This window comes from Amphiprion ocellaris, chromosome 19, assembly GCF_022539595.1.
Source record: "Amphiprion ocellaris isolate individual 3 ecotype Okinawa chromosome 19, ASM2253959v1, whole genome shotgun sequence".
Lineage (NCBI taxonomy): Eukaryota > Metazoa > Chordata > Actinopteri > Pomacentridae > Amphiprion > Amphiprion ocellaris.
In genome coordinates, this window is record NC_072784.1 from 1,092 (window position 1) to 28,926 (window position 27,835).

General features: G+C 36.9%; 1 protein-coding gene across 2 annotated transcripts in view; it reads left to right on the forward strand.

Annotated features, from left to right (window-relative positions):
- The first annotated feature begins 7,531 nt into the window (after positions 1 to 7,531).
- LOC111569071 (protein kinase C, gamma) overlaps positions 7,532 to 27,835 on the forward strand; it is a 36,583-nt gene continuing 16,279 nt past the window's right edge. Inside the window, exons 1-11 of one of the 2 annotated variants that reach the window (XM_055004929.1) lie at positions 7,532 to 7,678; positions 8,047 to 8,233; positions 8,354 to 8,632; positions 9,517 to 9,769; positions 18,723 to 18,754; positions 18,847 to 18,929; positions 20,122 to 20,233; positions 20,887 to 21,015; positions 21,120 to 21,276; positions 21,692 to 21,893; positions 26,753 to 26,944. In XM_055004929.1, coding sequence (XP_054860904.1) covers positions 9,522 to 9,769; positions 18,723 to 18,754; positions 18,847 to 18,929; positions 20,122 to 20,233; positions 20,887 to 21,015; positions 21,120 to 21,276; positions 21,692 to 21,893; positions 26,753 to 26,944 — 1,155 coding nt within the window. In that variant the 5' untranslated portion in view covers positions 7,532 to 7,678; positions 8,047 to 8,233; positions 8,354 to 8,632; positions 9,517 to 9,521. Of the gene's footprint in view, positions 7,679 to 7,832; positions 8,234 to 8,353; positions 8,633 to 9,516; positions 9,770 to 18,722; positions 18,755 to 18,846; positions 18,930 to 20,121; positions 20,234 to 20,886; positions 21,016 to 21,119; positions 21,277 to 21,691; positions 21,894 to 26,752; positions 26,945 to 27,835 lie in introns of those variants that run through there. The other variant, XM_055004930.1, reaches the window with a different exon arrangement.

The window sequence follows — 27,835 nt, forward strand, 5'->3', positions numbered from 1 at the left end:
CCATACAGAGGTTTACAATGTGGATGCTAAGCTAATTGCTGCTTTTTCCATATTTACCATACAAATGTTTACAGTGTTGATGCTAAGCTAACGGCTGCTTGTTCCATATTTATCATACAGAGGTTTGCAACGTTGATGCTAAGCTAAGCTGATGGCTGCTTGTTCCATATTTACCATACAGTGGCTTACAGTGTTGATACTAAGCTAACAACTGATTGTTCTATATTTCCCATACAGAGGTTTACAGTGTTGATGCTAAGCTAAGGTAATGGCTGATTGTTCCACATTTATCATACAGTGGTTTACAACGTTGATGCTAAGCTAACAGCTGCTTGTTCCACATTTATCATACAGAAGCTTACAGTGATAATGCTAAGCTAAGCTAATGGCTGCTTGTTCCATATTTATCATATAGAGGCATACAGTGTTGATGCTAAGCGAAGCTAACAGCTGCTTGTTCCACATTTATCATACAGAAGCTTACAGTGATAATGCTAAGCTAAGCTAATGGCTGCTTGTTCCATATTTATCATATAGAGGCGTACAGTGTTGATGCTAAGCTAAGCTAACAGCTGCTTGTTCCATATGTGCCATACAGAGGTTTACAGTGTTGATGCTAAGCTAAGCTAATGGCTGCTTGTTGTATATTTACCATACAAAGGCTTACAGTATTGATACTAAGCTAAGGGCTGATTGTTCCATATTTACCATACAGAGGTTAACAACATCGATGCTAAGCTAACAGCTGCTTGTTCCATATTTATCATACAGAGGCTTACAGTGTTGATGCTAAGCTAACAGCTGTTTGTTCCATATTTACCACACAGAGGTTTACAGCATTGATGCTAAGCTAAGCTAACGGCTGCTTGTTCCATATTTGCCATACAGAGGTTTACAATGTGGATGCTAAGCTAATTGCTGCTTTTTCCATATTTACCATACAAATGTTTACAGTGTTGATGCTAAGCTAACGGCTGCTTGTTCCATATTTATCATACAGAGGTTTGCAACGTTGATGCTAAGCTAAGCTGACGGCTGCTTGTTCCATATTTACCATACAGTGGCTTACAGTGTTGATACTAAGCTAAGCTAACAACTGATTGTTCTATATTTACCATACAGAGGTTTACAGTGTTGATGCTAAGCTAAGGTAATGGCTGATTGTTCCACATTTATCATACAGAGGTTTACAACGTTGATGCTAAGCTAACAGCTGCTTGTTCCACATTTATCATACAGAAGCTTACAGTGATAATGCTAAGCTAAGCTAATGGCTGCTTGTTCCATATTTATCATATAGAGGCGTACAGTGTTGATGCTAAGCTAAGCTAACAGCTGATGTTCCATATTTACCATACAGAGGTTTACAACGCTGATGCTAAGCTAAGCTAATGGCTGCTTGTCCCATATTTACCATACAAATGTTTACAGTGTTGATGCTAAGCTAACAGCTGCTAGTTCCATATTTATCATACAGAGGTTTACAACGTTGATGCTAAGCTAAGCTAACAGCTGCTTGTTCCATATTTATCATACAGAAACTTACAGTGATGATGCTAAGCTAACAGCTGCTTGTTCCATATTTACCACACAGAGGTTTACAGCATTGATGCTAAGCTAAGCTAACGGCTGCTTGTTCCATATTTGCCATACAGAGGCTTACAATGTGGATACTAAGCTAAGCTAATTGCTGCTTTTTCCATATTTACCATACAAATGTTTACCAGTGATGATGCTAAGCCTAAATGGCTGCTTGTTCCATATTTATCATACAGAGGTTTGCAACGGTTGATGCTAAGCTAAGCTGACGGCTGCTTGTTCCCATAATTACCATACAGTGGCTTACAGTGTTGATAACTAAGCTAAGCTAACAACTGATTGTTCTATATTTACCCATACAGAGGTTTACAGTGTTGATGCTAAGCTAAGGTAATGGCTGATTGTTCCACATTTTATCATACAGAGGTTTACAACGTTGATGCTAAGCTAACAGCTGCTTGTTCCACATACAGAAGCTTACAGTGATGATGCTAAGCTAAGCTAATGGCTGCTTTGTTCCATATTTGCCATATAGAGGTTTACAGTGTTGATGTTAAGCTAAGCTAACAGCTGCTTGTTCCATATTTATCATATAGAGGCTTACAGTGTTGATGCTAAGCTAAGCTAACAGCTGATGTTCCATATTTACCATGCAGAGGGTTTACAGTGTTGATGCTAAGCTAAGCTAATGGGCTGCTTGTCCCATATTTACCATACAGTGGCTTACAGTGATGATGCTAAGCTAACAGCTGCTTGTTCCATATTTATCATACAGAGGTTTACAACAGTTGATGCTAAGCTAAGCTAACAGCTGCTTGTTCCATATTTACCATACAGTGGCTTACAGTGATGATGCTAAGCTAAGCTAATGGCTGCTTGTTCCATAATTACCATACAAATGTTTACAGTGTTGATGCTAAGCTAACAGCTGCTTGTTCCATATTTACGATACAATGGCTTTCAGTGTTGATGCTAAGCTAACGACTGCTTGTTCTATATTTACCATACAGAGGTTGTCAGTATGGATGCTAAGCTAAGCTAACGGCTGACTGTTCCATATTTACCATACAGAGGTTTACAACGTTGATGCTAATCTAACAGCTGCTTGTTCAATATTTATCCATACAGAGGCTTACAGTGATGATGCTAAGCTAACAGCTGCTTGTTCCATATTTAGCATACAGAGGTTTACAACGTTGATGCTAAGCTAAGCTAACAGCTGCTTGTTCCATATTTACCCATACAGTGGCTTACAGTGATGATGCTAAGCTACGCTAATGGCTGCTTGTTCCATATTTACACATACAAATGTTTACCAGTGTTGATGCTAAGCTAACAGCTGCTTGTTCCATATTTACGATACAATGGCTTTCAGTGTTGATGCTAAGCTAACGACTCCCTTGTTCTATATTTACCATACAGAGGTTGTCAGTATGGATGCTAAGCTAAGCTAACGGCTGACTGTTCCATATTTACCATACAGAGGTTTACAACGTTGATGCTAATCTAACAGCTGCTTGTTCAATATTTACCATACAGTGGCTTACAGTGATGATGCTAAAGCTAACAGCTGCTTGCTTCCATATTTATCATACAGAGGTTTACGACGTTGATGCTAAGCTAAGCTAACAGCTGCTTGTTCCATATTTACCATACAAATGTTTACAGTGTTGATGCTAAGCTAACAGCTGTTTGTTCCATATTTATCATACAGAGGCTTACAGTGTTGATGCTAAGCTAAGCTAATGGCTGCTCGTTCCCATATTTGCCATACAGAGGTTTACAGTGTTGATCCTAAGCTAAGCTAATGGCTGCTTGTTCCATATTTACCATAGAGGTTTGAACTGTTGATGCTAAACTAAGCTAACAGCTGCTTGTTCCATATTTTCCTGCAGATTGTCGCCCTTCCTGAATCTGGTTTTAGTCATTTTTTTGATATTATTTGAGTTTTTCCATGAATCATTTTTAAGGTTTAAACCTCAATATTTAAACTTTCTCTGTAAATCCATCACATTTCTCTTTATTTTCCTGACATTGGCTGAGCAGCCGTTGTTTTTAAGTAACGGTGACTTGGCTCCTAAAATGTCACGCTGTTCCCTCCAGGTTTGATTTGCAGAATAAATGATGATCAGATGTGTGCCTCGGAGGAAAAGAAAAGGTAAGAAACAGTTCCTATTCCTACAGCCACAGAGACACAAAATAACAACAAAACAACCACAAATAGAAAAACAACAACAACAAATACACACAACAAAACAACAAAGCAACAACATACAAAAAACAACTACAAAACAAGCACAAATATACAATAATCAATAAACAGTGACATAAATGACAAAAATCTGCTGATTGGAAACTTCAGGAGATGATTCCATTAAAATGTGACTGAGGATGCAGTTTAGCTCGATTACTTCACAGAAATAAATAATAAATGTTCCATAATTTTACTAGATATCTAAAAGGAAAATGTGTCAGATAGTAATAATAATAACAATAATATTAAGAATAGTAAATATTTACAAATCTTTTTCAACCTTAATATATAGTTTTTCTTTGAAATGATGGCAAAATTTCTGTTAAAAAAAATATTTTTTTAGCTGATTTAAATACAGTAAAAGTGTGATTTTATGGTAGCACAGCTGTTACAGAATATACTAATATTTAAATAAAATATAATATTTAAAAATCTGCAACAAAAATTGCAGCCTTTGTAAAGATGTTGGAATGTTGTAATATGTCTGTAAAAAATTATATTTTTACCTGATTTAAATGCTATAAAACTGTAATTTTATGGTAGCACACCGTTTAAAAAAATAATAATAAAAAATAAAATATAATATTTAAAAATGCACCACTATTTGTAAAAAATACAGACTTTCAATGTGGACTACAGTTTTGGCTGTTTTTGCTCAGTAAGCATGTAAATTAATACATTAATAATATCTTTAAAAGAAAAAAATGTATATTTGTAATATTTTTATATTAAAATTTAAAAAATTAAAAAATGTTGGAATACTGCCAGTGGTTATTTTCTGTAATCTACCAATATAGGGAAAAATTTGTAAAATCACAAAAATAAATAAATATAAAATATATATAATAATAATAATAATAATAATATAAATATAAATATATAAACCCATTTTCTGTCCTTATTATACATGAGGGTTCTTTTAAATAACTGATTTAAATGCAGTAAAAATAGTGTAACTTTATAGTTAGTTTTTATATAAATCCACAGAAATATTATGTATATTAAGAATTTTTAAAATGTATTTTTTAGTATTTATTATATTTTACAGATTTGCCCAGTTTTGCTAAATTACAGAGGGTAAATGTCATCATTTTACAGACACTTTCTGTTATTACCAATAAAAAATTATGCATAGTAAAGGATAGAAAATCGGTAAATCAGTTTTGTCACTGTTATTTTGGCAGATTTATATTTAATTTAAATCACTTAAAAATCAGATATTTTACCAGAGATTCATTATATATACTATTATTTTTACAGTTTTTTACCATTCTTGAATGTTACAAGAACATTTTTTTCATCTTTTTTCAGTTGTATTTTTTCTCTTGTTCAGTAAAAATCACAGAAGAAACTTTAAATAAGAACAACAAAAATCTCTCTATGTATATATTTACTTTTTTTAACTATAAAATTAAACAATTTTTACTGCATTTAAACCAGCAAGAAAATATTATTTTTACAGATGTTTTTTAATGTCATATGAAAAGAACACTTTTGTTTATTAAGGACAGAAAATGGGATTATTTTATTTATTTATGTGATTTTATAATTTTTTTCTTGTTTTGATAGACTACAGAAAATAATCATTAATTTGTTTTATGTTTGATGGTAAAATTCAGCTCTTCTTAACAGACTTAAAACATCAAGAAATGTTATTATTTTACAGATATTAAAAAGAAAATGTTTAATTATTTATAGATTTTTTTATTAGTTTTGTGAAATTACAGATATCTAAATATCCAAAAATCACAGAAAAAAGCTAATTTACATGATTTTATTTTACATTATTGAAAAGAACACATGTATATTAAGGACAGAAAATGGGAAATTTATTTATTGTAGTGATTAGTGATATAGTGATTTTACCAGATTTTCCTGTTTTGGCTAGATGATATAAAATAACCATTAAAAAATCTGACAGACATATTAAAGTATTCCAACATTTTTCAATATCTGTAGTTATTTTTATATATTTTATTTAAAGAAAAAATATTTATAATATTTGAAATACATTTTAACCCTCGTGTCGTCCTGCGGGTCAAAATTGACCAGTTTTAAAGTTTGAAAATGTGGGGGAGAAAATATATTTTTCACAGTGAAACTTCTGATGTCCCACATTTTCAACATTTCTGGGAAATCTTTGAGCATTTTTTTTGGTGGAAAAAAGAAATATTTAAAATGTTTCTTAAGAACATTCACATAATCAACCACAATCCAGTGTAATTCCATTATTTGGAAGATTTTTACCCATTTTTTGAAATTATTTACAAGAATTTTCTTGCCTAATTTGGGGGATTTTTTTTGAAAAAAAAAAACCTTTTAAGGGAAATTTTTAAGGAATTATTGGAATTTTCTTCCTGAAGGTGTTGCAAATTTTCAGATATTTGGGGATTTTTTTTGCTGCATTTTTGGATTTTTTTCAGAAAAGGAAACAATATTAAAGTATATTTTTATATATTTATTTCTAAAATATTTATAAATATATTTAAAATATAAATGTATATTTTTTCTTTAAATATATTGTTGACATATTAATCTACACACTGACTGAGCAATAACAGCCAAAACTGTTGTCCACATTTAAATTTATTTTTTTAATAGTGGTACGTTTTATTTTAAATGTTATGTTTTATTTAAATAATATATTTTTTAATGGTGCTGTGTTACAGGAGCGTTTTCTCCATCTTTTTTCAATCTATACACACACACACACACACACACACACACACACACACACACATATAATTGGATATTGTTGAATAGTGTAATATGTCTGTAAAATATATTTTTAGCTGATTTAAATGCTAGGAGAAGGAGGCTAGATGGAGAACCACGCGGTTATGGGTTTAAATCAGTCTCTACTGTAGAACTAGAACACTTCCTAGCTTTATTTTTCTGCTACTGGCATTTTGTGAAAAATCACAATGTTTAAAACCTTTATTTTGTCAGTCCTGCTCAGAGCTAGCATGATACTGCAGAGCTAGCAGGATTCTGCAGAGCTAGCATGATGCTGCAGAGCTGGCATGATGCTGCAGAGCTAGCACGATGCTGCAGAGCTAGCAGTATTCTGCAGAGCTAGCATGATGCTGCAGAGCTAGCAGGATGCTGCAGAGCTAGCATGATGCTGCAGAACTAGCAGTATTCTGCAGAGCTAGCATGATGCTGCAGAGCTAGCAGGATTCTGCAGAGCTAGCACGATGCTGCAGAGCTAGCACGATGCTGCAGAGCTAGCACGTTGCTGCAGAGCTAGCACGATGCTGCAGAGCTAGCAGTATTTTTCAGAGCTAGCATGATGCTGCAGACCTAGCAGGATTCTGCAGCGCTAGCATGATGCTGCAAAGCTAGCATGATGCTGCAGGGCTAGCAGGATCTTGCAGAGCTAGCATGATGCTGCGTGATCTGCCTGAATACAGAAACATAGCAGCTGGTTTATTGACAGAATGATTAGAAAATGCTGGTTAAACTCACGGGCTGCACGGTGGTTTGGTGGTTAGCACCGTCACCATACAGCTAGAAGATCCCTGGTTCGAGTCCTGACCTTCCTGGGGTCTTTCTGCATGGAGTCTCGATGTTCTCTCAGCTGGGTTCTCCAGGTTCTCCAGCTTCCTCCCACAGTCCAGAAACATGCTGAGGTTTAATTGGTGATTCTAAATTGTCTGTAGGTGTGAATGTGAGTGTCATTGTGTCTCTCTGTGTAGCCCCTGTGATGGACTGTTACCTGTCCAGGTGAACCTGTGATGGACTGTTACCTGTCCAGGTGAACCTGTGATGGACTGTTACCTGTCCAGGTGAACCTGTGATGGACTGTTACCTGTCCAGGTGAACCTGTGATGGACTGTTACCTGTCCAGGTGAACCTGTGATGGACTGTTACCTGTTCCTGCAGGTAGGAACAGAATTCCAACTTAAGTCAGGATCTCCTTGTATAGACAATGGATGGATGGATGGATGGGACGGCTGGATGATGGATTGATGGACGACGGATGGATGGATGATTGGATGGATGATGGTTGGATGGATGGATGATGTTGGATGGATGGATGTATGCATGGATAGATGATTGATGGATGGATGCAAGGATGGATGATGGATGGATGATGGTTGGATGGATGGATGGAAGGACAGACGGATTGTTGGATGGATGGATGATGGATTGATGGATGGATGGATGGATGACTTTCAACAACAGCAGCATTATACTCCAGGTTGTGTTTTCAGTCTTATGGTAACTTCTGACTGTTTCTGGTCCATCAGGTGGTTCGTCTCCTTCAGATCTTCCAGATGTCCACCAGGCAGATGATAAACTATCAGTGTGTTTTTAAATTCACATAAGCTTCAACCGACCGTCCGGATTCTGCTCCAGGACTCTCGTCTTCGTCCAACCTTGTGGCGTCGAAGCGTCCGTTCTCCTTCCTGTGGCGTCCTCGTCCTCCAGAGAGAAGTAACCCAGATCTGAAAAAGAATCGCCGCCTATTCCCCTCAATCTCTCTCTCACTCTCTCTCACTCTCTCTCTCTCTCTCTCTCTCTCTCTCCACTTCCCTTCCTGTCCTCCGTCTCCAGAATCAATCTTGGAAAGAGAATCCCAGCAGCAGCTCCTCGTCCTCGTCCCGTCCTCCTCCGGATATAAACCGCTTCCTTTCATCTCTGCTTCCTAGAAAGCTTCCTGACACTTTTCTGGCACTTTATTAATTCATATTTTTACTTTTTTTGGGTTTTTTTTTCTCTGCCAGCTTCTTTTCTCTTTTTACTCTGGTGTTTTTTGTTGTTTTTGAGCCACAGGTGTGACAGGAAGAGAAAGGAATTCGTCTCCGGGCGTCCGAACATCTCCTCCAACTTCAGGTACCGAGTCTTTACCCACTTATTTTTATTCTTTTTGCTGATTTCAGAGCCTTTTTTGATCTATTCGCTCCGGATTCTCACCATCATTTCATCACTTTTTTCTTTGTCCTGGCACAGGTGTTTGTTTTTTTTGTTTTTTTGCTACGGGGTTATTTATTTATTCATTGAATCTCTGTTTGATTCAACATTTAGTAGCACCATCTTTCTTTCTTTCTTTTTTCCGGCTCGTCTCCCTGTAGTCGTTTTATTCTGGTTCAAACTTTCTCCTCCAGAAGTGGGACTGGCTGCTAATAAGGGCAGCGGAGAGGCTCGGAGACGTGGAGGGATGCTAATATTGGAGCAGCTGGTGGGGGTGTTGTTGACATGGCAACAGGAGGCAGGGTTGACATGGCGACCGGGGAGGAGAATGTGGGACACTCGCCGCTAAATCGCTCCTCCGGGTCTCCGAGGAGGTTTCTGGGTCTCAGGTTGTGAATTAACCTCTCTGTCTCCTCCTCCTCTCCTTCTCCTCCTCCTCTTTCTCCTCCTCCTCTTTCTCCTCCTCCACTTCCTGTCTTTTTTCTCCTCCTCCTCTTCTTCCTCCTCCTCCTCTTCCCCCACTTTCTGTCTTCTGGATGCTTCTCTCCTCCTCCCCTCCTCCTTCTCTACCCCACCCTCTCCACCATTTCCTGTCTTCTGTCTCCTCCTCTTCCTCCTCTTCTTCCTCCTCCTCGTCCTCCTCTTCTTTCTCCTCCTCCTCCTCCTCTTCCTCCTCCTCCTCCTCCTCCTGCTCCTCCTCTTCCTCCTCCCCCTCTTCTTTCTTTTCTCCTCCTCCTCTTCCTCCTCATCATCCTCCTCTTCCTCCTCCTCCTCTTCCCCCTCCTCGTCCTCCTCCTCCTCTGCAGACATCATGTCCACCCCGGTGTCCCCTCCCCCGTCCCTCTCCCCCCTGACCCTGGCCTCCCCAGCCTCCTCCTCCCCCGGCGGTGCCTCCTCGTCCCCCCTGCCGTCTCCCCTGTCTCCTCCTCCCAGGGTTCCGGTGTTCCAGAGGAAAGGAGCTCTGAAGCACAAACGCATCGTGGAGGTGAAGGACCACCAGTTCACGGCGAGGTTCTTCAAGCAGCCCACCTTCTGCAGCCACTGCACTGACTTCATCTGGTAACGTTCTGCTGCTCCTCCTGCTGCTCCTCCTGCTGCTCCTCCTGCTGCTCCTCCTGCTGCCCCTCCTCCTCCTCCCTCTCTTCCTCCTGCTCCTCCTCCATGTAACCCTCCACCTCCACGCTGCCGCCCACACCATCCAGCAGTTACTGTAGGAACTTCCTGCACACATCAGAACACAGCAAACACTGCAGAGTTTTCAAATCAATAAAAAATAAATAAAATAAATGTTCTATAATTTTACTAGATATCAAACAGGAAAATGTTTCAGATAATTTAAAAAAAATTTACCATTTTATTCTTCAATACACATAATACACATAATTTTTCTTTCAAATGATGGCAAATAAAAAAAAACTTGATATTTTTAGCAGACAAAATAAATAAATACGAAATCATAAATAATAAAATGTAATTTTATTAGCTATGAAACAGGAAAATGTGTCAAATAATTAATAAAAATATTTACTATTTTATTTTCAACTTTAATATAAGTATTTTTTCTTTCAAATGATGACAAATAAAAATAAAATAAAACAAACAGTAGCCCTTTGTAGCTGATTTAAATACAGTAAAACTGTACAATTTTATGGTCAAAAACCATAAAAAAAAGTGTAAATAAAATCTAAATAAAATGTAATATTTAAAATAAAATGCACCACTATTTGTAAAAAGACATTATTCAGTTTTCTCTGATTTTGCACATTCAGCATGTAAATTAATATGTTAACAATATATTTAAAAGAAAAAATGTTTTAAATATATTAATAAACATGAAATAAATGTACAAAAACATACTTTCAAAATATATTTAAATTATTGTGAACATGTATTTTTCTGAAATAAAAATATAACTATAAATCTAGATATTAAAAAATGTTGGTATACTGTAATATGTCTGTCAGATTTTTAATGGTTATTTTCTGTAATGATCAAAACAGGAGAATCTGATAAAATCACAAAAATAAATAAATAAATAACCCATTTTCTGTCCTTAATATACATATTTGTTCTTTCAAAAAACATAAAAAATATCATGTAAATTGACATTTTTTTCTGTGATTTTTGGATATTATTTAGATATTATCTGCAATTTCACAAACCTAAAAATAATTGATAAATAATTAAACACTTTCTTTTTAATATCTGTAAAATAATAACATTATTTATGATTTAAGTCTGTTTAAAAATAGCAGAATTTTTAAAGGAAAAAAATTGCAAAATCTCAAAAATAAATAAATAAATATATAACCTATTTTCTGTCCTTAATATACAAAAGTTTTCTTCCAAATAACTTAAAAAATATCTGTAAAACTAATAATTTTTGCTGATTTCAATGCAGTAAAAGTAGTGTCATTTTGTAGGTAAAAATTTTATAATAAATAATATATATTAACAAAAACTATAGAAGTATATTTAATAAATCTTTGGTAAAATATCAAATAGTTAGCTCATTTAAATTAAATATAAACCTGTAAAATAACATTTAAAAAAATGATTTACTAATTTTCTACTCCTTCTGTATATCATTTTTATTTAAATTAACAGCATGTGTCTCTAAAATAATGATATTTATTCTCTGTAATTTAACAAAACTGGGCAAATCTGTAAAATATAATAAATATACTAAATACTAAAAAAATGTTTTTTTGAAATTCTTAATATATATAGTTTTTCTGTCAAATAATGGCAAATGTATATACATATACAACTGTACAATAGTGATATTTTTGCGGATTATATTCAACAAAAATGTTTAAATTTAGGGTCAAATATTATGAAATAACAATTAGTATTTGTAAGAATACAGATTTTTGATATTTATAGCTTTGGACTATTTTTAGAGTCGATATCTGAATTGATCATTTTGTTTTTCTGTGATTTTTATGACGCAAAGGAAAGGAGGAGAGGAGAAAGAAGGAAAATCTGTAAAATAACATCGATAATTTTTTAACCAATTTTCTATCCTTAATATTTATATTTTTTTACAAATAATAGTAAATATGTGTGCAATAAGAGTATTTTTTTGCTAATTTTTATTTACAACAAAATAGTGACATTTTACAGTTAAATATTGCAGATTAAAAAATATAATAAGAATGTCTAAAAAATACAGATATTTAATGTAGACAAAATTTATTTTTTTAGTTTTGGATTTTTGTTCTACAATTAACATGTAAATTAAGATTTTTTCTGTGACTTTATTAGATATTATTTGGAATTTAACAAAACAGAAAATCTGTAGAAGAAGAAGTATTTTCTCAGAAATAATTTAATTTGATAATTTAATAATAAATAAATAATAATTATATACATATATAATATCTGTAAAAAATTATACAAATATTGTTTTGTGAGATTTCATATAGTAAAAAATTGTAGAATTATTTAATAATTATTATGAGTAATATTAATAATAATAATAATAATAGTAATAATATATGTATATAATATCTGCAATTATATAACTATTATTTTGTGAGAGTCAATATAGTAAAAATATTATAATTATTTGATAATTATTGTGAACAATAATAATAATATATGTATATAATATCTGTAATTATATATTTTGTGAAATTCAATATAGTAAAAATAGTATAATTATTTCATAATAAAAAAACACATATATATATATAACTTGTGAAATTTAATATAGTAAAAAATAGTGTAAATTAAAGGTCAAATGTTTTTACTATTTTTACTAATTATCAGCTTAAAAATGTATGATCTGCACACAACACTGGAAGATAAATATTTGTTTTTTAAATTAAACATAAATAATCAGACATTTTATCTGTAATTTCAGCATATGTAAGAAAACAAATAAAAAACAAACAATCCTTAATATTTTTATTTTATTTTACTGCACAAATCTGTCAAATAATGACATAAAGACCAAATTAATGATGCTAAAAACACAGAAGTTTGATTTGGATGTGAGCTTTAGACTGCAGAGAAATTAGTCTCATCTTAAACTTCAGGTCCAGAAGTTTGTGCCGGACTCACGGGGGACGAATTAAAACAAAGAAAAGCTGCAGAAAAGGTGGAGATGTCATCGAGTGTTTGTTCTGAAATACCTCCAGATCCTCCGGAGACCTCTGAGGTTGTTTCTGCAGACGTTTCTAACCTCCAGACTTTTCTACCCTCCTCCAGACGTTTCTAACCTCCAGACTTTTCTAACCTCCTCCAGACGTTTCTAACCTCTTCCAGACGTTTCTAACCTCCAGACTTTTCTACCCTCCTCCAGACGTTTCTAACCTCTTCCAGACGTTTCTAACCTCCAGACGTTTCTAACCTCCTCCAGAGCTGCAGAAAGCATGCAGGAGCATTTTTAACGAGACGATCCGACCAAGCAGCAAAACCAATTCAGACTCTGCTCCCATAGTCTGATCTGAAGGTGTTTCTTAGGGTTTTGCTGCAGTTTCTTCACTGAAACCTTGAGAGAATACGGTTCTTCTCTATCAGATTAAAGCAGATTATGTAAAAAATGCAGCGTCACCAAGCTAAAAGTGGATCTTAGTCATTCAGAGATGTGAGGTTTGTAGAGGAGGCAGCAGCAAACTCAGTTCAGCCCAAACATGGACGGTTTCCAACAGCGATATATAGATTTTTACTGTGGTAAAATAGTTTTTTAAAGGCTGCAGTCTCGCCACATGCAACTTATGCACTGAAAATGTTATTTTTCTGAATAAATTTCAAGCAGATTATGTGAAAAGTGCAGCATTATGAATCTAACAGATGTGAGGATTGTACTGGAAGCAGCATTAAACTGTAAAACCTGCAAAAAGTGGAAACAGTTTCATCCAAACATGAGTGTTTCTTCTATTTTTATGCTGCACTCGCTCCACATGGTGCTTCTGTAACTCCTGCTGCAACTTCTTCACTGAAAATGTAGTTTTTCTTGATAAAATTAAAGCAGATGATATTAAAAATGCAGCATCATGAAGCTAGAAACAGATCTTGTTGGTGAATGAAGGCATTAATTCCAAAATCTATTCTTGCAATAACATGTTTTTACTGTTAAAGTAGATTTTAAAGTAGATTTTTCAGGCTGCAGTCTCTCAAATGGTGTTTCTGCAATTCCTGCTGCAACATCTTCATTAAAAATGTCATTTTTCTTGATAAATGTCAAGCAGATTATGTGAAGAATGCAACATCATGAAGCTAGTAGATGTGAGGTTTGTAGAGGAGGCAGCATCAAACTGTAAAATCTGCAGAAAACAGAAAAAGATTCATCTAAACAGGTTTTTCCGCCTATTTTTTTGTTGCATTTGCTCCAGATTGAATTAATGCAACTCTTGCTGCAACTTCCTCACTAAAAATTTCATTTTTCTTGATAAAGGTCAAGCATATTATGTGAAAAATGCAGTGTCATGAAGCTAGTAGATGTGAGGTTTGTGCAGGAGGCAGCATCTTGTCTAAAACCTGCAGAAAGTGGAAACAAATTCACCTCAACATGTGATTGTTTAGACTCCAGTTGTTGTTTCTGTAACTTCTGCTGCATGTGAGTGAAAACAGCAGCGTTCTGAAGCTGAACCCGTCCTGATCGTTGACCGTAGAGCTCTGATGACGGGTTAAAGGAGCTCCTGCAGCTCGTTTCTGATGATCCGTTAAAGGAGCTCCTGCAGCTCGTTTCTGATGACGGGTTAAAGGAGCTCCTGCAGCTCGTTTCTGGGCTGAGGGACCAGATGGTGCTGGTGAATGTGGGCCAGCAGCCTCTGGGCTTCTGTCAGGACGTTCCTCCAACTGGACGGAAACTCTTCCTCCTCACAACATGTCAGAGCAGCTCTCTGATTAAGACCAGCTCGTTGGTAAATATCTGGTTTATTAGAAAGGGAACGAGTTTGATAGTTCTCTATTCAGAGGCGTGCACAGACATTTTGGTGCTCAATGGAAAAAAAGGCACCTGGTGCAGCGTGTAGAACCACTGGCTGCCTGAATAGAACAGTGTGAGATTTGGAAAAAAAAAAAAAAGAAATCAGGAACACATTTTCTGCAGCGGCATTTATTTTAACATCTTAATAACACACAAAGGGTCAATAAAAGTCAGAGTTTTAATAATAGCCTATCGATGTAAATACAAAATTACTGCAAGTGTTGTAACGTAGAAATAACTCATGGTTAGTACATAATAATATATTTTGCTAATACAGCCTATTGCCTGATTTAGTTCCATCAAATCACTTTGTGTTGACAAAATAAATCAGGAACAGCTTTTAAGATATCTCAGTAAGATGAGAGGAGAAGGCCCTAAACAGTTAACATCACTCTGATGTTGACTCTGATGTGTTTTCTCGTGTTTCCTGCTGGTCCAGTTGTGGTGCGTTTCCAGCTGTGATCAGGTGTGTTTACCTGGAGAGGGCCGCAGCTCATTTGCATAAAGTAGACTGGACAAATTGGATGCTGCATGTGGAGACTCCACACATCATGAAACTGTCCTCAAATGTCTAAACCAGCCGTCGGTGAACTAAAACCAGGACAGATTCAGCTACTGCAGATTATTTCTGCCTCAAACGCTTTCAGAAATACTTTTCGCTGAAGTGTTTTCAAAATAAAAGGGAAAGTTTGCAGCTGAGCTGCTGTGCTTATCCGACTCATCTGCTGGACTGTCAAGCTGACAGCGTGGTCATGTGACCACGTAGTGACCCGCTGTTGGTCCAGATGTCATGTGACCATGTTGTGGTCCGCTAGTGACCGCCCAGCATCCGTGCGATTTTCAGATGCGGTGCGTTGCCGTGCGGGAAAACCGCATCTACTGGACATGCGGCTTGTGTATGTGTTTCATGTTTACATTTTTTTTAAAAACTGAGACTCGGAGGGCACCCGCTTGATACTGAGGGCAAAGGGCAAGTGCTCTAGCGCCACCTGGTGTCCATCTGTGCACGCCCCTGTCTCTATTAGTGACATGATCCCTCTGAAGGATCATTTTAACTCACGCTTGGTTCATTTTTCTTCACTCTTGGTTCATTTTTCTTCACTCTTGGTTCATTTTTCAATCTAAAGTTCTGCAACTCTGTGGAACCAGAACAACATGACGAAGAAGAGAGAACTCAAAATCAATGATGGAAATTAGGGGAAAAAATACCCAAAAAATTTAATTTGGGAGGATTTTCTGTTTGGAATGACCGAAAATCACACAAAAATAGTCGCTTTTTAAAATTTATTTTACAAAAATGTTTAAAAAACAATACTTTTGTTGATTTGTGCTAAAAAAAATACAGAAAATTAAGTTTGAGTTACGCAAAATCAGGTGGGTTAGTTTCCAAATTACACTTTTTAAAAAATTCAGTCACAATTAACTTGTTTGTTTAACTGTGGGTTTTTGTCAGGATTTTTGCAGTTTTTACAATTTCAGACTCCAATTAGAAATATATTTTTAGCTATTCTTTAAAAATCACAATGTTTTATGACAAAATTTAAATTTAAATTTTGGACACATTTAGAATAAAGAGATTTTGATGAACAATCCTGATTTTGAGCTTAGATTTTGTTAATTTTCCTAAATAAACCTTACGTTGCACATGAGATGTTCAAGTACTGTTGGAAAGCTGGAAATTTTATTTTTTTTTCAGTTTTTATAATTTCGGACTCCAATAAAAGATGTAATTTTAGCAAATTTTTTTGTCTTTCAAACCACAGCAGGAGACTGAAACTAAAACAGCTAAATGGAATTCAGCCACAATTTATTCTTTTTTTTTTAAACTGTGTTTTTGTCTAAATCTGTTTAGTGAAACAGAAAGCTGAAAATTTGAGGATTTTGTCAGTTTTTATAGTTTCTGACTCCAATTAAAGATGTAATTTTAACTGTTTTTTAAAAATCTGACTGCTTTGTTTTTCACACGTTTAAATTTTAAACTCAATTAGAATAAAGAGATTTTGATGAACAATCCTGATTTTAAGCTTAGATTTGGTTAATTTTCCTAATTGAACCACATATCACACATGATACATTCAAAGACTGTTGGAAAGCTAAAAATTTTAGTTTTTTTTCCTGGTTTTGCAGTTTTTGGCTCTCCTAAAAAAATGAAATTTTAGCTAATTTTTAAAATCTGAATGCTTTGCTTTTCACTCGTTTACATTTTAAACAGGGCTGCACAGTGGTGTAGTGGTTAGCACTTTCGCCTTGCAGCTAGAAGATCCCTGGTTCACGTCCCGGCTTTCCTGGGATCTTTCTGCATGGAGTTTGCATGTTCTCCCTGTGCATGCGTGGGTTTTCTCCGGGTACTCCGGCTTCCTCCCACAGTCCAAAAATATGCTGAGGTTAATTGATTATTCTAAATTGCCCGTAGGTGTGAATGTGAGAGTGATTGTTTGTCTCTGTATGTAGCCCTGTGACAGACTGGTGACCTGTCTAGGGTGTCCCCTGCCTTCACCTGAGTCAGCTGGGATAGACTCCAGCCCCCCCCCCCCCCCCGCGATCCTAATGAGGATTAAGCGGTGTATAGATAATGGATGGATGGATGGACATTTTAAACACAGTTGATTTTTATTAACAATCCTGATTTTGATAAATTTTCCTAAATGAACTGTACATCACACATGAGATGTTCAAGTACTGTTGGAAAGCTGAAAATTTTATATTTTTTTCTGGTTTTATAGTTTCTGACTCCAGTTAAAGATGTAATTTTAGCAAATTTTTTTGTCTTTCAAACCGCAGCAGGAGACTGAAACTAAAGCAGCTAAATGGAATCCAGCCACAGCTGATTGTGTTTTTATTAAAATATATTTAACAAAAATCTTTTTTTTTTATTTTGGCCTTTTTACGGCTTTATTGGATAGGCGCAGTGAGAGAGAGACAGGAAACGGGAGAAGAGTCGGGGGAAGACATGCAGCAAAGGGCCGCGAGCGGGAATCGAACCCGGGCCTCTGCATCAGGGACCAGCCCTGTACATGGGTCACCCGCTCAACGCGTTGAGCTATACGGGTGCCCCGAAAATCTTATTTTTAAAGATCAGCTCCAGGTTCAGTTAGTGAGAGTTTAGATATTTTCATTCTGATTCCTGATCAGTTTCTGTCTGCTCCATCTCTGGTGCTTTGATGCTCTCTGCCGGTCACAGAGCAGAATGACATCACTTCCTGTTTCCTGCTGAATGCTGATCCGGGATCAGATCGCCCTCTGCAGCTCCATCTTTAATAATAGACTTTTGAGCTGACTAAAGATCAGTGACAGTGGTGGTTTTCCTCCTGATCACAGCTGCTGAGTCAATTAAAGCTCAGCGGGGCAGATCTGGGATCAGACTTTGAAGAACATCCTCAGTTATAAAGAGTTACTGCAGCTGGTCTGGGATCAGACTTTAAACAGACTCAGCTACAAGTTTCAGCTCATTTTGGACAAAAACTGAAGTATTTTAGACAATTTTAAGGTAAAAACAGGTTTTATGTCATTCTCTGCAATTTTAGTCCCTTTAGATCAGGTTTCTGTTCATTTTAAACAGTTTTTACCTCATTTTAGACGAGTTTCAGGTCATTTTAGACATTTTTGAGTCATTTTGCACAAATATTAAAAACAGTTTTTAAGCAAATTAACACAGATTTAATGTCATTTCAGGTCATTTTGAGCTCTTTTAGATACTTTTTGAAAATCATTTTGGACAACTAGAGAGCCAATTGTGGACAGGTTTGGGGTTTTTTGAGTGATTTTGAGTGCTTTTATACAGTTTGTGAGTAATTTTAAGCAAGTTTCAAAACTTTGTAGCTTTTTGGGCAGGATTTAAGTCATATTGGGTAATTTTTAATCATTTTTGACAGTTTATTCATTTTAGATGTGTTTCAAGTCAATTTTGGACAGTTTGGGGGTTCATTTAGATGATTTTGAGTGGTTTTATACAATTTTTGAGTAATTTAAAGCAAGTTTTAGCCTATGTTGGGCAGGATTTAAGACATATTGGATGATTTTAAATCATTTCTGGCTGTCAGCTGAAGTCTAATCGTCGTTCCTTTTCTCTCTCAGGGGCATCGGCAAACAGGGATTCCAGTGTCAAGGTACGGATGAACTTATCCCCTGGTTTTTATTATTTAATCTTCTCTGTGGGTGTGATTCTGAGGATGTTTTTTTTTTTATTATTTTTCTCCAGTTTGCAGCTTTGTGGTTCATAAAAGATGCCACGAGTTCGTGACCTTCACGTGTCCCGGATCAGTGACGGAGCCCAGACCTGACGTAAGAGTTTCCACCGACACCTGGGACCATTTAGAGTCATTTTGTGAACATTTAAACAATTTTAACTCATTTGTGGCAGGGTTTAATTTGGAGTCATTTTGAATCTTTTATGATGGTTTTTATTTCATTTTAGAAATATTTTCAGACATTTGGGACAAATTTCAAGTCATTTTGTACAATTTTGAGTCCTTTAGGACAATTTTGTAAGTCATTTTGTGCAAGTTTCAAAGCATTTTAGAGTTTTTAAGTAAATTAATACAGGTATAATGTCATTTTCTGCAAATTTTAGTCCCTTTAGAGAAGATGTCTGTTCATTCTAAACAGTTTTACCTCATTTTAGATGAGATTCAGGTCATTTTGGACAATTTTGAATCATTTTACACAAATATTGAAGAAATTTTAGGCAGTTTTTCAGTAAATTAACACAGGTTTAATGCCATTTTCTGCAATTCTGATTCCTTTTGGACATTTTTTAAAAAATAGTTTTAGACAATTAGACAGTGTTAAATCATTTTGGACACGTTTCAAGTCGTTTTGGATGTTTTTCAGTCCTTTTGGACAATTTTAAATCTGCTTGGACAATTTTAAATATTTTAGACAGTCTTTAAGTCATCTAGGACAAGTTTCAGGTCATTTTCCACAATTTTTAAAATTCTTTTGGACTTTTTAAAAATCATTTTGGATAAATAGACAGTGGCTGTCTTATTTTGGACAATTTTGAGTCATTTCAGAATAATTGAGCAAATTTTGGACAAATGTCAAGTCATTTGTGCAATTTAAAGTGCCTGTGGGCATTATTTAAAATTCTATTTGACAAATAGACAGTTTTAAGGTATTTTAGGTGACTTTGTCCTTTTAGACAATTTGAAGTCATTTCAAACAAAGTTCAAAAGCCTTTTAAACTGTTTTTAGTCATTTGGGGTGAGTTTTAAAGCATTTTAACTGCTTGTAACTCATATAGGGCAGGTTTCATGTTACTTTGGGCAGTTTTCTGTTATTTTTCAAATGTTTAATGGCATTTTGGTAAGTTTTGAAGTAGATTTGTGTCCTTTTAGACAAGTTTGTTCAGTGATCGTCATCAATGGCAATAATATGAAGTCTGTGAGTCGTTCTGAGATCAGTGTGAACATTTTCTGGTTGTTTTTCAGACCTGAACGTGTCCACAGCTGACTCAGATTCTCTTTTCTTTCAGGACCTGAAGAGTCGACACACTTTTAAAGTCCACACGTATTCCAGTCCGACGTTCTGCGACCACTGTGGCTCGCTGCTGTACGGACTCATCCACCAGGGCATGAAGTGTGCCTGTAAGCTTCACCCTTTTATTGTTGTTATTATTTAAATTTAAACGTCCTCATATTTTAGTCAGCAGGCAGCAGCAGCAGGTTGTTAAAGATCTTCATTAGTTTGTTTTTCTGCAGGTCAAACTCTCTGACAGAACTCATAAACAGAATAATAACCTGGAACTGATTAAAAACCTGGAACAGCTGATGGAGTTTTGCTTTGTTAAATGTTGATGAAACTCGGGAGATTATTATAATTTAAATTCCATTCAGATAATTAAACTCTCCTGGTTCTGTTCAGGACATCCAGACTGTCGTTTCTCTTCCAGCTGCAGCTTCTGGGACACAATGAGACACAAAATGGCAAAAAAGAGACACAACACGACAAAAACGAGATACAAAATGTCACAAACGAGAGACAAAACAACAAAAACGAGGAACAAAAGGACAAAATCAAGACACAAAATAAAAAAACAACACACGAAATGACAAATGAAACACAAAATGCCAAAAACGAGAGAGAAAACAACAAAAACAAGGCACAAAACGACAAAATTTAGACACAAAATGACAAAAATTAGACACAACATGACAAAACAAGACACACAATGAAAAAAACAAGACACAAAGCAACTTAAGTGTAAAATGTTGTGTTTTTTGTGTTGCTTTTTTGTGAGGCTGCGACATGAACGTCCACCGGCGCTGTGAGACCAGCGTTCCCAGTCTGTGTGGTCAGGACCACACCGAGAAGAGAGGCCGGATCCACCTGACAATCCGGGGCGAGAAGGAGGACGTCTACGTCACGGGTGAGAACCTTCTACAGAACCTCCACACAGGAAGTAGGTCTACCTCACACAGGAAGTAGATCTTTCTTCTCTCCGTTCTGACGGTCCTTCTGCTTCCTTTCCAGTCCGGGAGGCTCGGAACCTGATGCCGATGGACCCCAATGGCCTCTCGGACCCGTACGTCAAACTGAAACTGATCCCGGATCCCAAGAGCCACAGCAAACAGAAGACCAAGACCATCCGCTCCACGCTCAACCCCATCTGGAACGAGAGCTTCACCTTGTGAGTCCTCCTGGGCTGAAGATCCAGATCTCAGCTGACCGGTTCTGTCCTCCTTTTAGTTTTGTCCACTGACCCATTCTATCGTCCCCCTTTAGTTCAGTCCGCTGACTGGTTCTGTCTCCCTTTAGTTTCATCAGCTGACCAGTGCTGTCCTCGTTTAGTTCTGTCTACTGACCCTTTCCGTCCACTGACCCATTCTATCGTCCCCCTTTACTTCCATCCACTGACCGGTTCTGTCCACCTTTAGTTCCGTCTGCTGACCCGTTCTATCCCCCTTTAGTTCCGTCCGCTGACTGGTTCTATCCCCCTGTAGTTCCGTTCACTGACTGGTTCTGTCCCCCTTTAGTTCTGTCCAGTGACCGGTTCTGTCCCGCCTTTCAGTTAAGTCCGCTGACCCGTTCTGTCCCCCCTTTAGTTCCGTCCGGGGCCACCAGTGGGACCGGCGCCTGTCGGTGGAGATCTGGGACTGGGACCGGACGTCCAGGAACGACTTCATGGGAGCTCTGTCCTTTGGAGTCAGTGAGATCTTCAGGCGTCCCATCAGCGGCTGGTTCAAGCTGCTGGCTCAGGATGAAGGAGAATATTACAACATCCCAGTACCGGACCCAGACCTGCAGGTAGGAACTGGACCTGTCGGTAGGACCGCGATCTGTAGGTAGGAACCAGATCTGTAGGTAAGAACCAGACCTGTAGGTAGGAACCTGATCTACAGGTAGGAACCACATCTGTAGGTAGGAACCTGATCTACAGGTAAGAACCAGACCTGTAGGTAGCAACCTGATCTACAGGTAGGAACCACATCTGTAGGTAGGAACCTGATCTACAGGTAAGAACCAGACCTGTAGGTAGCAACCTGATCTACAGGTAGGAACCACATCTGTAGGTAGGAACCTGATCTACAGGTAGGAACCACATCTGTAGGTAGGAACCTGATCTACAGGTAAGAACCAGACCTGTAGGTAGGAACCTGATCTACAGGTAGGAACCACATCTGTAGATAGGAACTAGATCTACAGCTAGGAACCGGACCTGTAGGTAGGAACCTGATCTACAGGTAGGAACAACATCTGTAGGTAGGAACCTGATCTACAGGTAGGAATTAGGTCTACAGGTAGGAACCGCACCTGTAGGTAGGAATTAGACTTGTAGATTGGAACCAGACCTGTAGACAGGAACCAGATCTACAGGTAGGAATTATATCTGTAGTTAGGGGCCAGATTTGTAGGTAGGAATTAGATCTAGAAGGTAAGAACAAGACCTGTAGGTAGGAACCACATCTGTAGATAGGAACTAGATCTACAGCTAGGAACCGGACCTGTAGGTAGGAACCTGATCTACAGGTAGGAACAACATCTGTAGGTAGGAACCTGATCTACAGGTAGGAATTAGGTCTACAGGTAGGAACCGCACCTGTAGGTAGGAATTAGACTTGTAGATTGGAACCAGACCTGTAGACAGGAACCAGATCTACAGGTAGGAATTATATCTGTAGTTAGGGGCCAGATTTGTAGGTAGGAATTAGATCTAGAAGGTAAGAACAAGACCTGTAGGTAGGAACCACATCTGTAGATAGGAACTAGATCTACAGCTAGGAACCGGACCTGTAGGTAGGAACCTGATCTACAGGTAGGAACAACATCTGTAGGTAGGAACCTGATCTACAGGTAGGAATTAGGTCTACAGGTAGGAACCGCACCTGTAGGTAGGAATTAGACTTGTAGATTGGAACCAGACCTGTAGACAGGAACCAGATCTACAGGTAGGAATTATATCTGTAGTTAGGGGCCAGATTTGTAGGTAGGAATTAGATCTAGAAGGTAAGAACAAGACCTGTAGGTAGGAACCAGATCCGTTTCTATTTAAAAATCTAAGCATATTTTCCATTTTCAGACGGAACAGTTTTTTCTTCTAGTTATTTACTGGAGGAGACGTTTGAAGGTAAACGGCTTCAATAAATAAATTAACAGGAACTTTAACTTCCTGTTGGTGACTTTCGTGGTTCAAGGCCAGATTTGTTCCCAATGGATCCAAACAGTTTCTACGTTTCTGTACTCTATAATAAAATAAGTTCAGGTGAATCAGAAAGCAGATATTTACAGCGTTTGTCCTCAGACCAGCAGCAGAGGATGAACGTCGGTGATGTTTCTGAATAATTTGATGATAAATTCCCTCCAGCAGGGAGCAGGATTGTTCTGCCTGACTGGGATTTACCTTCGGGGGCAGAAAGAAGCTCCACGTTCCTACTGCTTTCCTTCATTTAATACAAGTTGTATGTCTTTTTCAAATATTAAACTCTATCTGAGATGGAAAGTTGAAAAAAAAATTACCTGTCGAGCCACTTTCAGCAGGTTTTTAAACAAAAATATTTCAGATAAAAACCTGAAATTTTACTGTTTGTTAATTTGATCTCAGCATTTTTAGAATAATTTCTGCTTGATGAGCTCCGATTTGCCGTTTATAGCATAAAATATTAATATTTATGAAGACGTTTGTCTATTTTTAAAAATAGAAAATACTAAAAAAAGAAGAAAGGTAAAAGAAGAAAAAGCCCTGAAATTTTCTCTGTTCAGTTGTTGAAAATGATCAAAGCTTTGGAATAATTTCTGCTCAACCGTCACTGATTTGCATGAATTTTTATAGCATAAAATATGTATATTTCTAAAGACATCTATAAAATTTTACAGTAATATATCAAATGCTTCACAAGATGTTTTTCTTGTTTAGTTTTTTTTGGTTTAGTTTTAAAATAATTTTTGACTTTTAAAGAAGTCTTTATATATATTTAAAAATATTTATATTATATATAAAATATATATATTTATTTAAAACATTGTTGGGTTTAAACCTGAAAATACCCACGCTCAGCACAGGAAGGAAAGACAGTACTCACAAGCTCAGATCTTTTACTTGCAGCAAGGGGAGACAGAGACTGCATGCACTGCTGTATGCACCGCTGCTGCAGCCTTCCCTCTCCGAAGGGTCTGTATCTCCTCTGTGTCTTTTATTTAGTTTCAACCAGTCATGTAACATGGGGCGGCATCATGCGTCAGCATAAGATATGTTGAACAGTGAAAGTGTCAGAGAAAGTGTCACTTGCATTATCTTATCATATGGAACACGTTAACCCTGTTCTCATGTTTCTTACTGAGTACATACAGACTACAGTTAAAATGTACATGTACTTCTTCAACAAGAAGTGCTTACATATGCATAGAGATACCTTTACAGTCATTCAATGATAACCACAATGAATCTAAGTATAATTCTTCTTACAAATATATATATTTAAAATATAGTGTGTGTGTGTGTGTGTATATATATATATATATATATATATATATATATATATATATATATATATATATATTTAATATTTCAAAAATAAACTAAAAAAAGCTAGAAAAGAAAAATATCTCGTGAAGCATTTGATATATTCTAAAATTTTCTGATTTTGTAAGTTCAAAATTTTATATATGTTTAGCTTTATATATCAAATAAATTTTGAGATTTTTAATATTTTTATTATTATTATTAGAAATAATAAACTTGTTTTCTCTATTGATAAATATTATTATTATTATTATAATTTCATGTTGACCCACTCCCAGCAGGTTTATACAATATAAATAAAAATTATTATTAAAACTATTGAAAATAAAATCCAGAAATTTTTACTGTTTGGGCATTTTAGCTCAAATCATCTAATTTTAACAAAAAAAATCTTCCCCACCATCTCTGATTTTCCTGAAATTGTTGTACCATAAAAAAATATGGCTATTTGTAAGAATATCTGTGAGATTTGGCATGAAATATAAAACACTTTCTGAGAAAAAAGCTTTTAAAAGTTTCTCGTTGACACTGATGACCTGAAGTTCAGCAGGTTTTTTGCACCTTGAAAGTTGAGGCTGTTTTCTCTGATTTGTCTGAAATTTTTATGTCATCAAATATATTTTTATTTATTTTTAGGTAGGGCTGGGCGATATGGCCTAAAAAAAAAAAATCTCAGATTTTTTCACAAAAAATCCAGATTCACGATTTATCCGATTTTTTTTTTTTGCCCCCTACCTAATCTCTGCATGCAGGAGTCCAGTCTATTTTATGCAAATGAGCTGCAGCCCTCTCCAGGTAAACACACCGCATCGCAGCTGGAAATGCGCTGCATGTGGCATGCTGGTCCGGTTGCGGTGCGTTTCCTGCTGTGATCAGGTGTATTTACCTGGAGAGGGCTGCGGCTCATTTGCATTAAGTAGACTGACTTCTACTTTATGCAAATTGGATGTGGGTGCGGAGATTCCACACATCGTAAAACTGTCCTCAAACTTCTAAACTAGGCGTCAGTGACCTAAAACGAGGACAGATTCAGCTGCTGCACAGATTATTTCTGCCTCAAATGCTTTCAGAAATACTTTTCGCTGACGTGTTTTTGAAATAAAAGGGGAAGTTTGTGGCCGAGCCGCTGTGTTTATCCGACTTGTCTGCAGGACTGTCCAGCTGAAAGCTCGGTGACGTCACCACGTAGCGGCCTGCTGTTGCTCAGCGCTGTCATGTGACCATGTTGTGGTTCGCTAGTGACCGCCGTCCGTGTGATTTTCAGATGTGCTGCGTTGCCGTGCAGGAAAATAGCATCTAGTGGACACGTACCTTTAGATCTGCACCGCTCGCCGCCATGTTGTTTGTATATCAAGCGCGGGGAGGAGGGGGGGGGCACTCTGAACTACGGGAGCCCAGCGGGAAGGCGTTGGTGGCGGATGTTGATGAGAAAATCGATTTTCATTAAAACAAATCCACATTAAGTACAAACTCGAATTAATCGATAAAATCGACAGCTCTATTTTTAGGTTTATATATCAAATACTTTTTGAAATTATTCTTCGTATTAGTATTATTAGAAATAATAATATATTTTTTAAATGTATTAGATATCTAATATAATAATAACATACTATAATTTCACGTGGACCTACTTCCAGCAGGTTTATATAATTAATAATATAATAATATGTAGTAAATAAAAATAATACATCAAGGACTATTAAAGGTATAATCCAGAAATTTTACTGTTTGGAAATTTGATCTCAAATCATCAGATTTTAACAAACATTTCAGCTCCACCCTCTGAACTTTTTATACCATAAAATCTGTATATTTCTAAACATATTTGTAAAATTTTAAATTAAAATATGAAGCACTTTCTGAGAAAAAGCTTTTAAAAATACCTTTTTACATTTTTTTTTATTTCACATCGAGCCACTTTCAGCAGGTTTATATAATATACAGTAAATAATAATAATGCAATAATATAGTCCAAAAATTCAACCTAAACTTGTCTAGTTGCCTCCAATTTGTCTGAATTTTATAGAATGAAATATGAATATTTCTAAAAATATCGGTCCAATTTTAGATTCCTGTATCTAAATACTTTCTCTCCTCTTTTTCTTTTTCTCTTCTCCTCCTCCATCCCATAATGATCCTCCAGGAGCCCCAGCCAGATGGCTCCGCCCCTTCCCTGCCTCAGGTCCTCCCCTCTCCGCTGTCCGAGTCCTTCCCAGTGGCCCTGAGTCCGGTCCCGGTCCTGTCCTGCCCCCCCATCCTGAGTCCCGGGAAGGTCAAAGTGGGAATCCACGACTTCAACTTCCTCATGGTTCTGGGGAAAGGAAGCTTCGGGAAGGTGAGAACAGCCGAGAGTCAGCTGATCAGTAGCAGAGAGTCAGCTGATCAACGGCAAAGAGTCAGCTGATCAACAACTGAGAGTCAGCTGATCAGTAGCAGAGAGTCAGCTGATCAGTAGCAGAGAGTCAGCTGATCAACGGCAAAGAGTCAGCTGATCAACAACTGAGAGTCAGCTGATCAGTAGCAGAGAGTCAGCTGATCAGTAGCAGAGAGTCAGCTGATCAACGGCAAAGAGTCAGCTGATCAACAACTGAGAGTCAGCTGATCAGTAGCAGAGTCAGCTGATCAGTAGCAGAGAGTCAGCTGATCAACGGCAAAGAGTCAGCTGATCAACAACTGAGAGTCAGCTGATCAGTAGCAGAGTCAGCTGATCAGTAGCAGAGAGTCAGCTGATCAACAACTGAGAGTCAGCTGATCAGTAGCAGAGTCAGCTGATCAGTAGCAGAGAGTCAGCTGATCAACAACTGAGAGTCAGCTGATCAGTAGCAGAGAGTCAGCTGATCAATGGCAGAGAGTCAGGTGATCAGTAGCTGTTAGTCAGCTGATCAACAGCCGAGAGTCAGCTGATCAACAACTGAGAGTCAGCTGATCAACAACTGAGAGTCAGCTGATCAACAGCAGTCAGCTGATCAACAGCAGAGTCAGCTGATCAGTAGCTGTTAGTCAGCTGATCAACAACTGAGAGTCAGCTGATCAACAACTGTTAGTCAAACCAAACACCACAGAGAACAGCCGAGAGTCAGCTGATCAGTAGCAGAGTCAGCTGATCAATGGCAGAGAGTCAGGTGATCAGTAGCTGTTAGTCAGCTGATCAGTAGCTGTTAGTCAGCTGATCAGTAGCTGTTAGTCAGCTGATCAACAGCAGAGTCAGCTGATCAGCAGCTGTTAG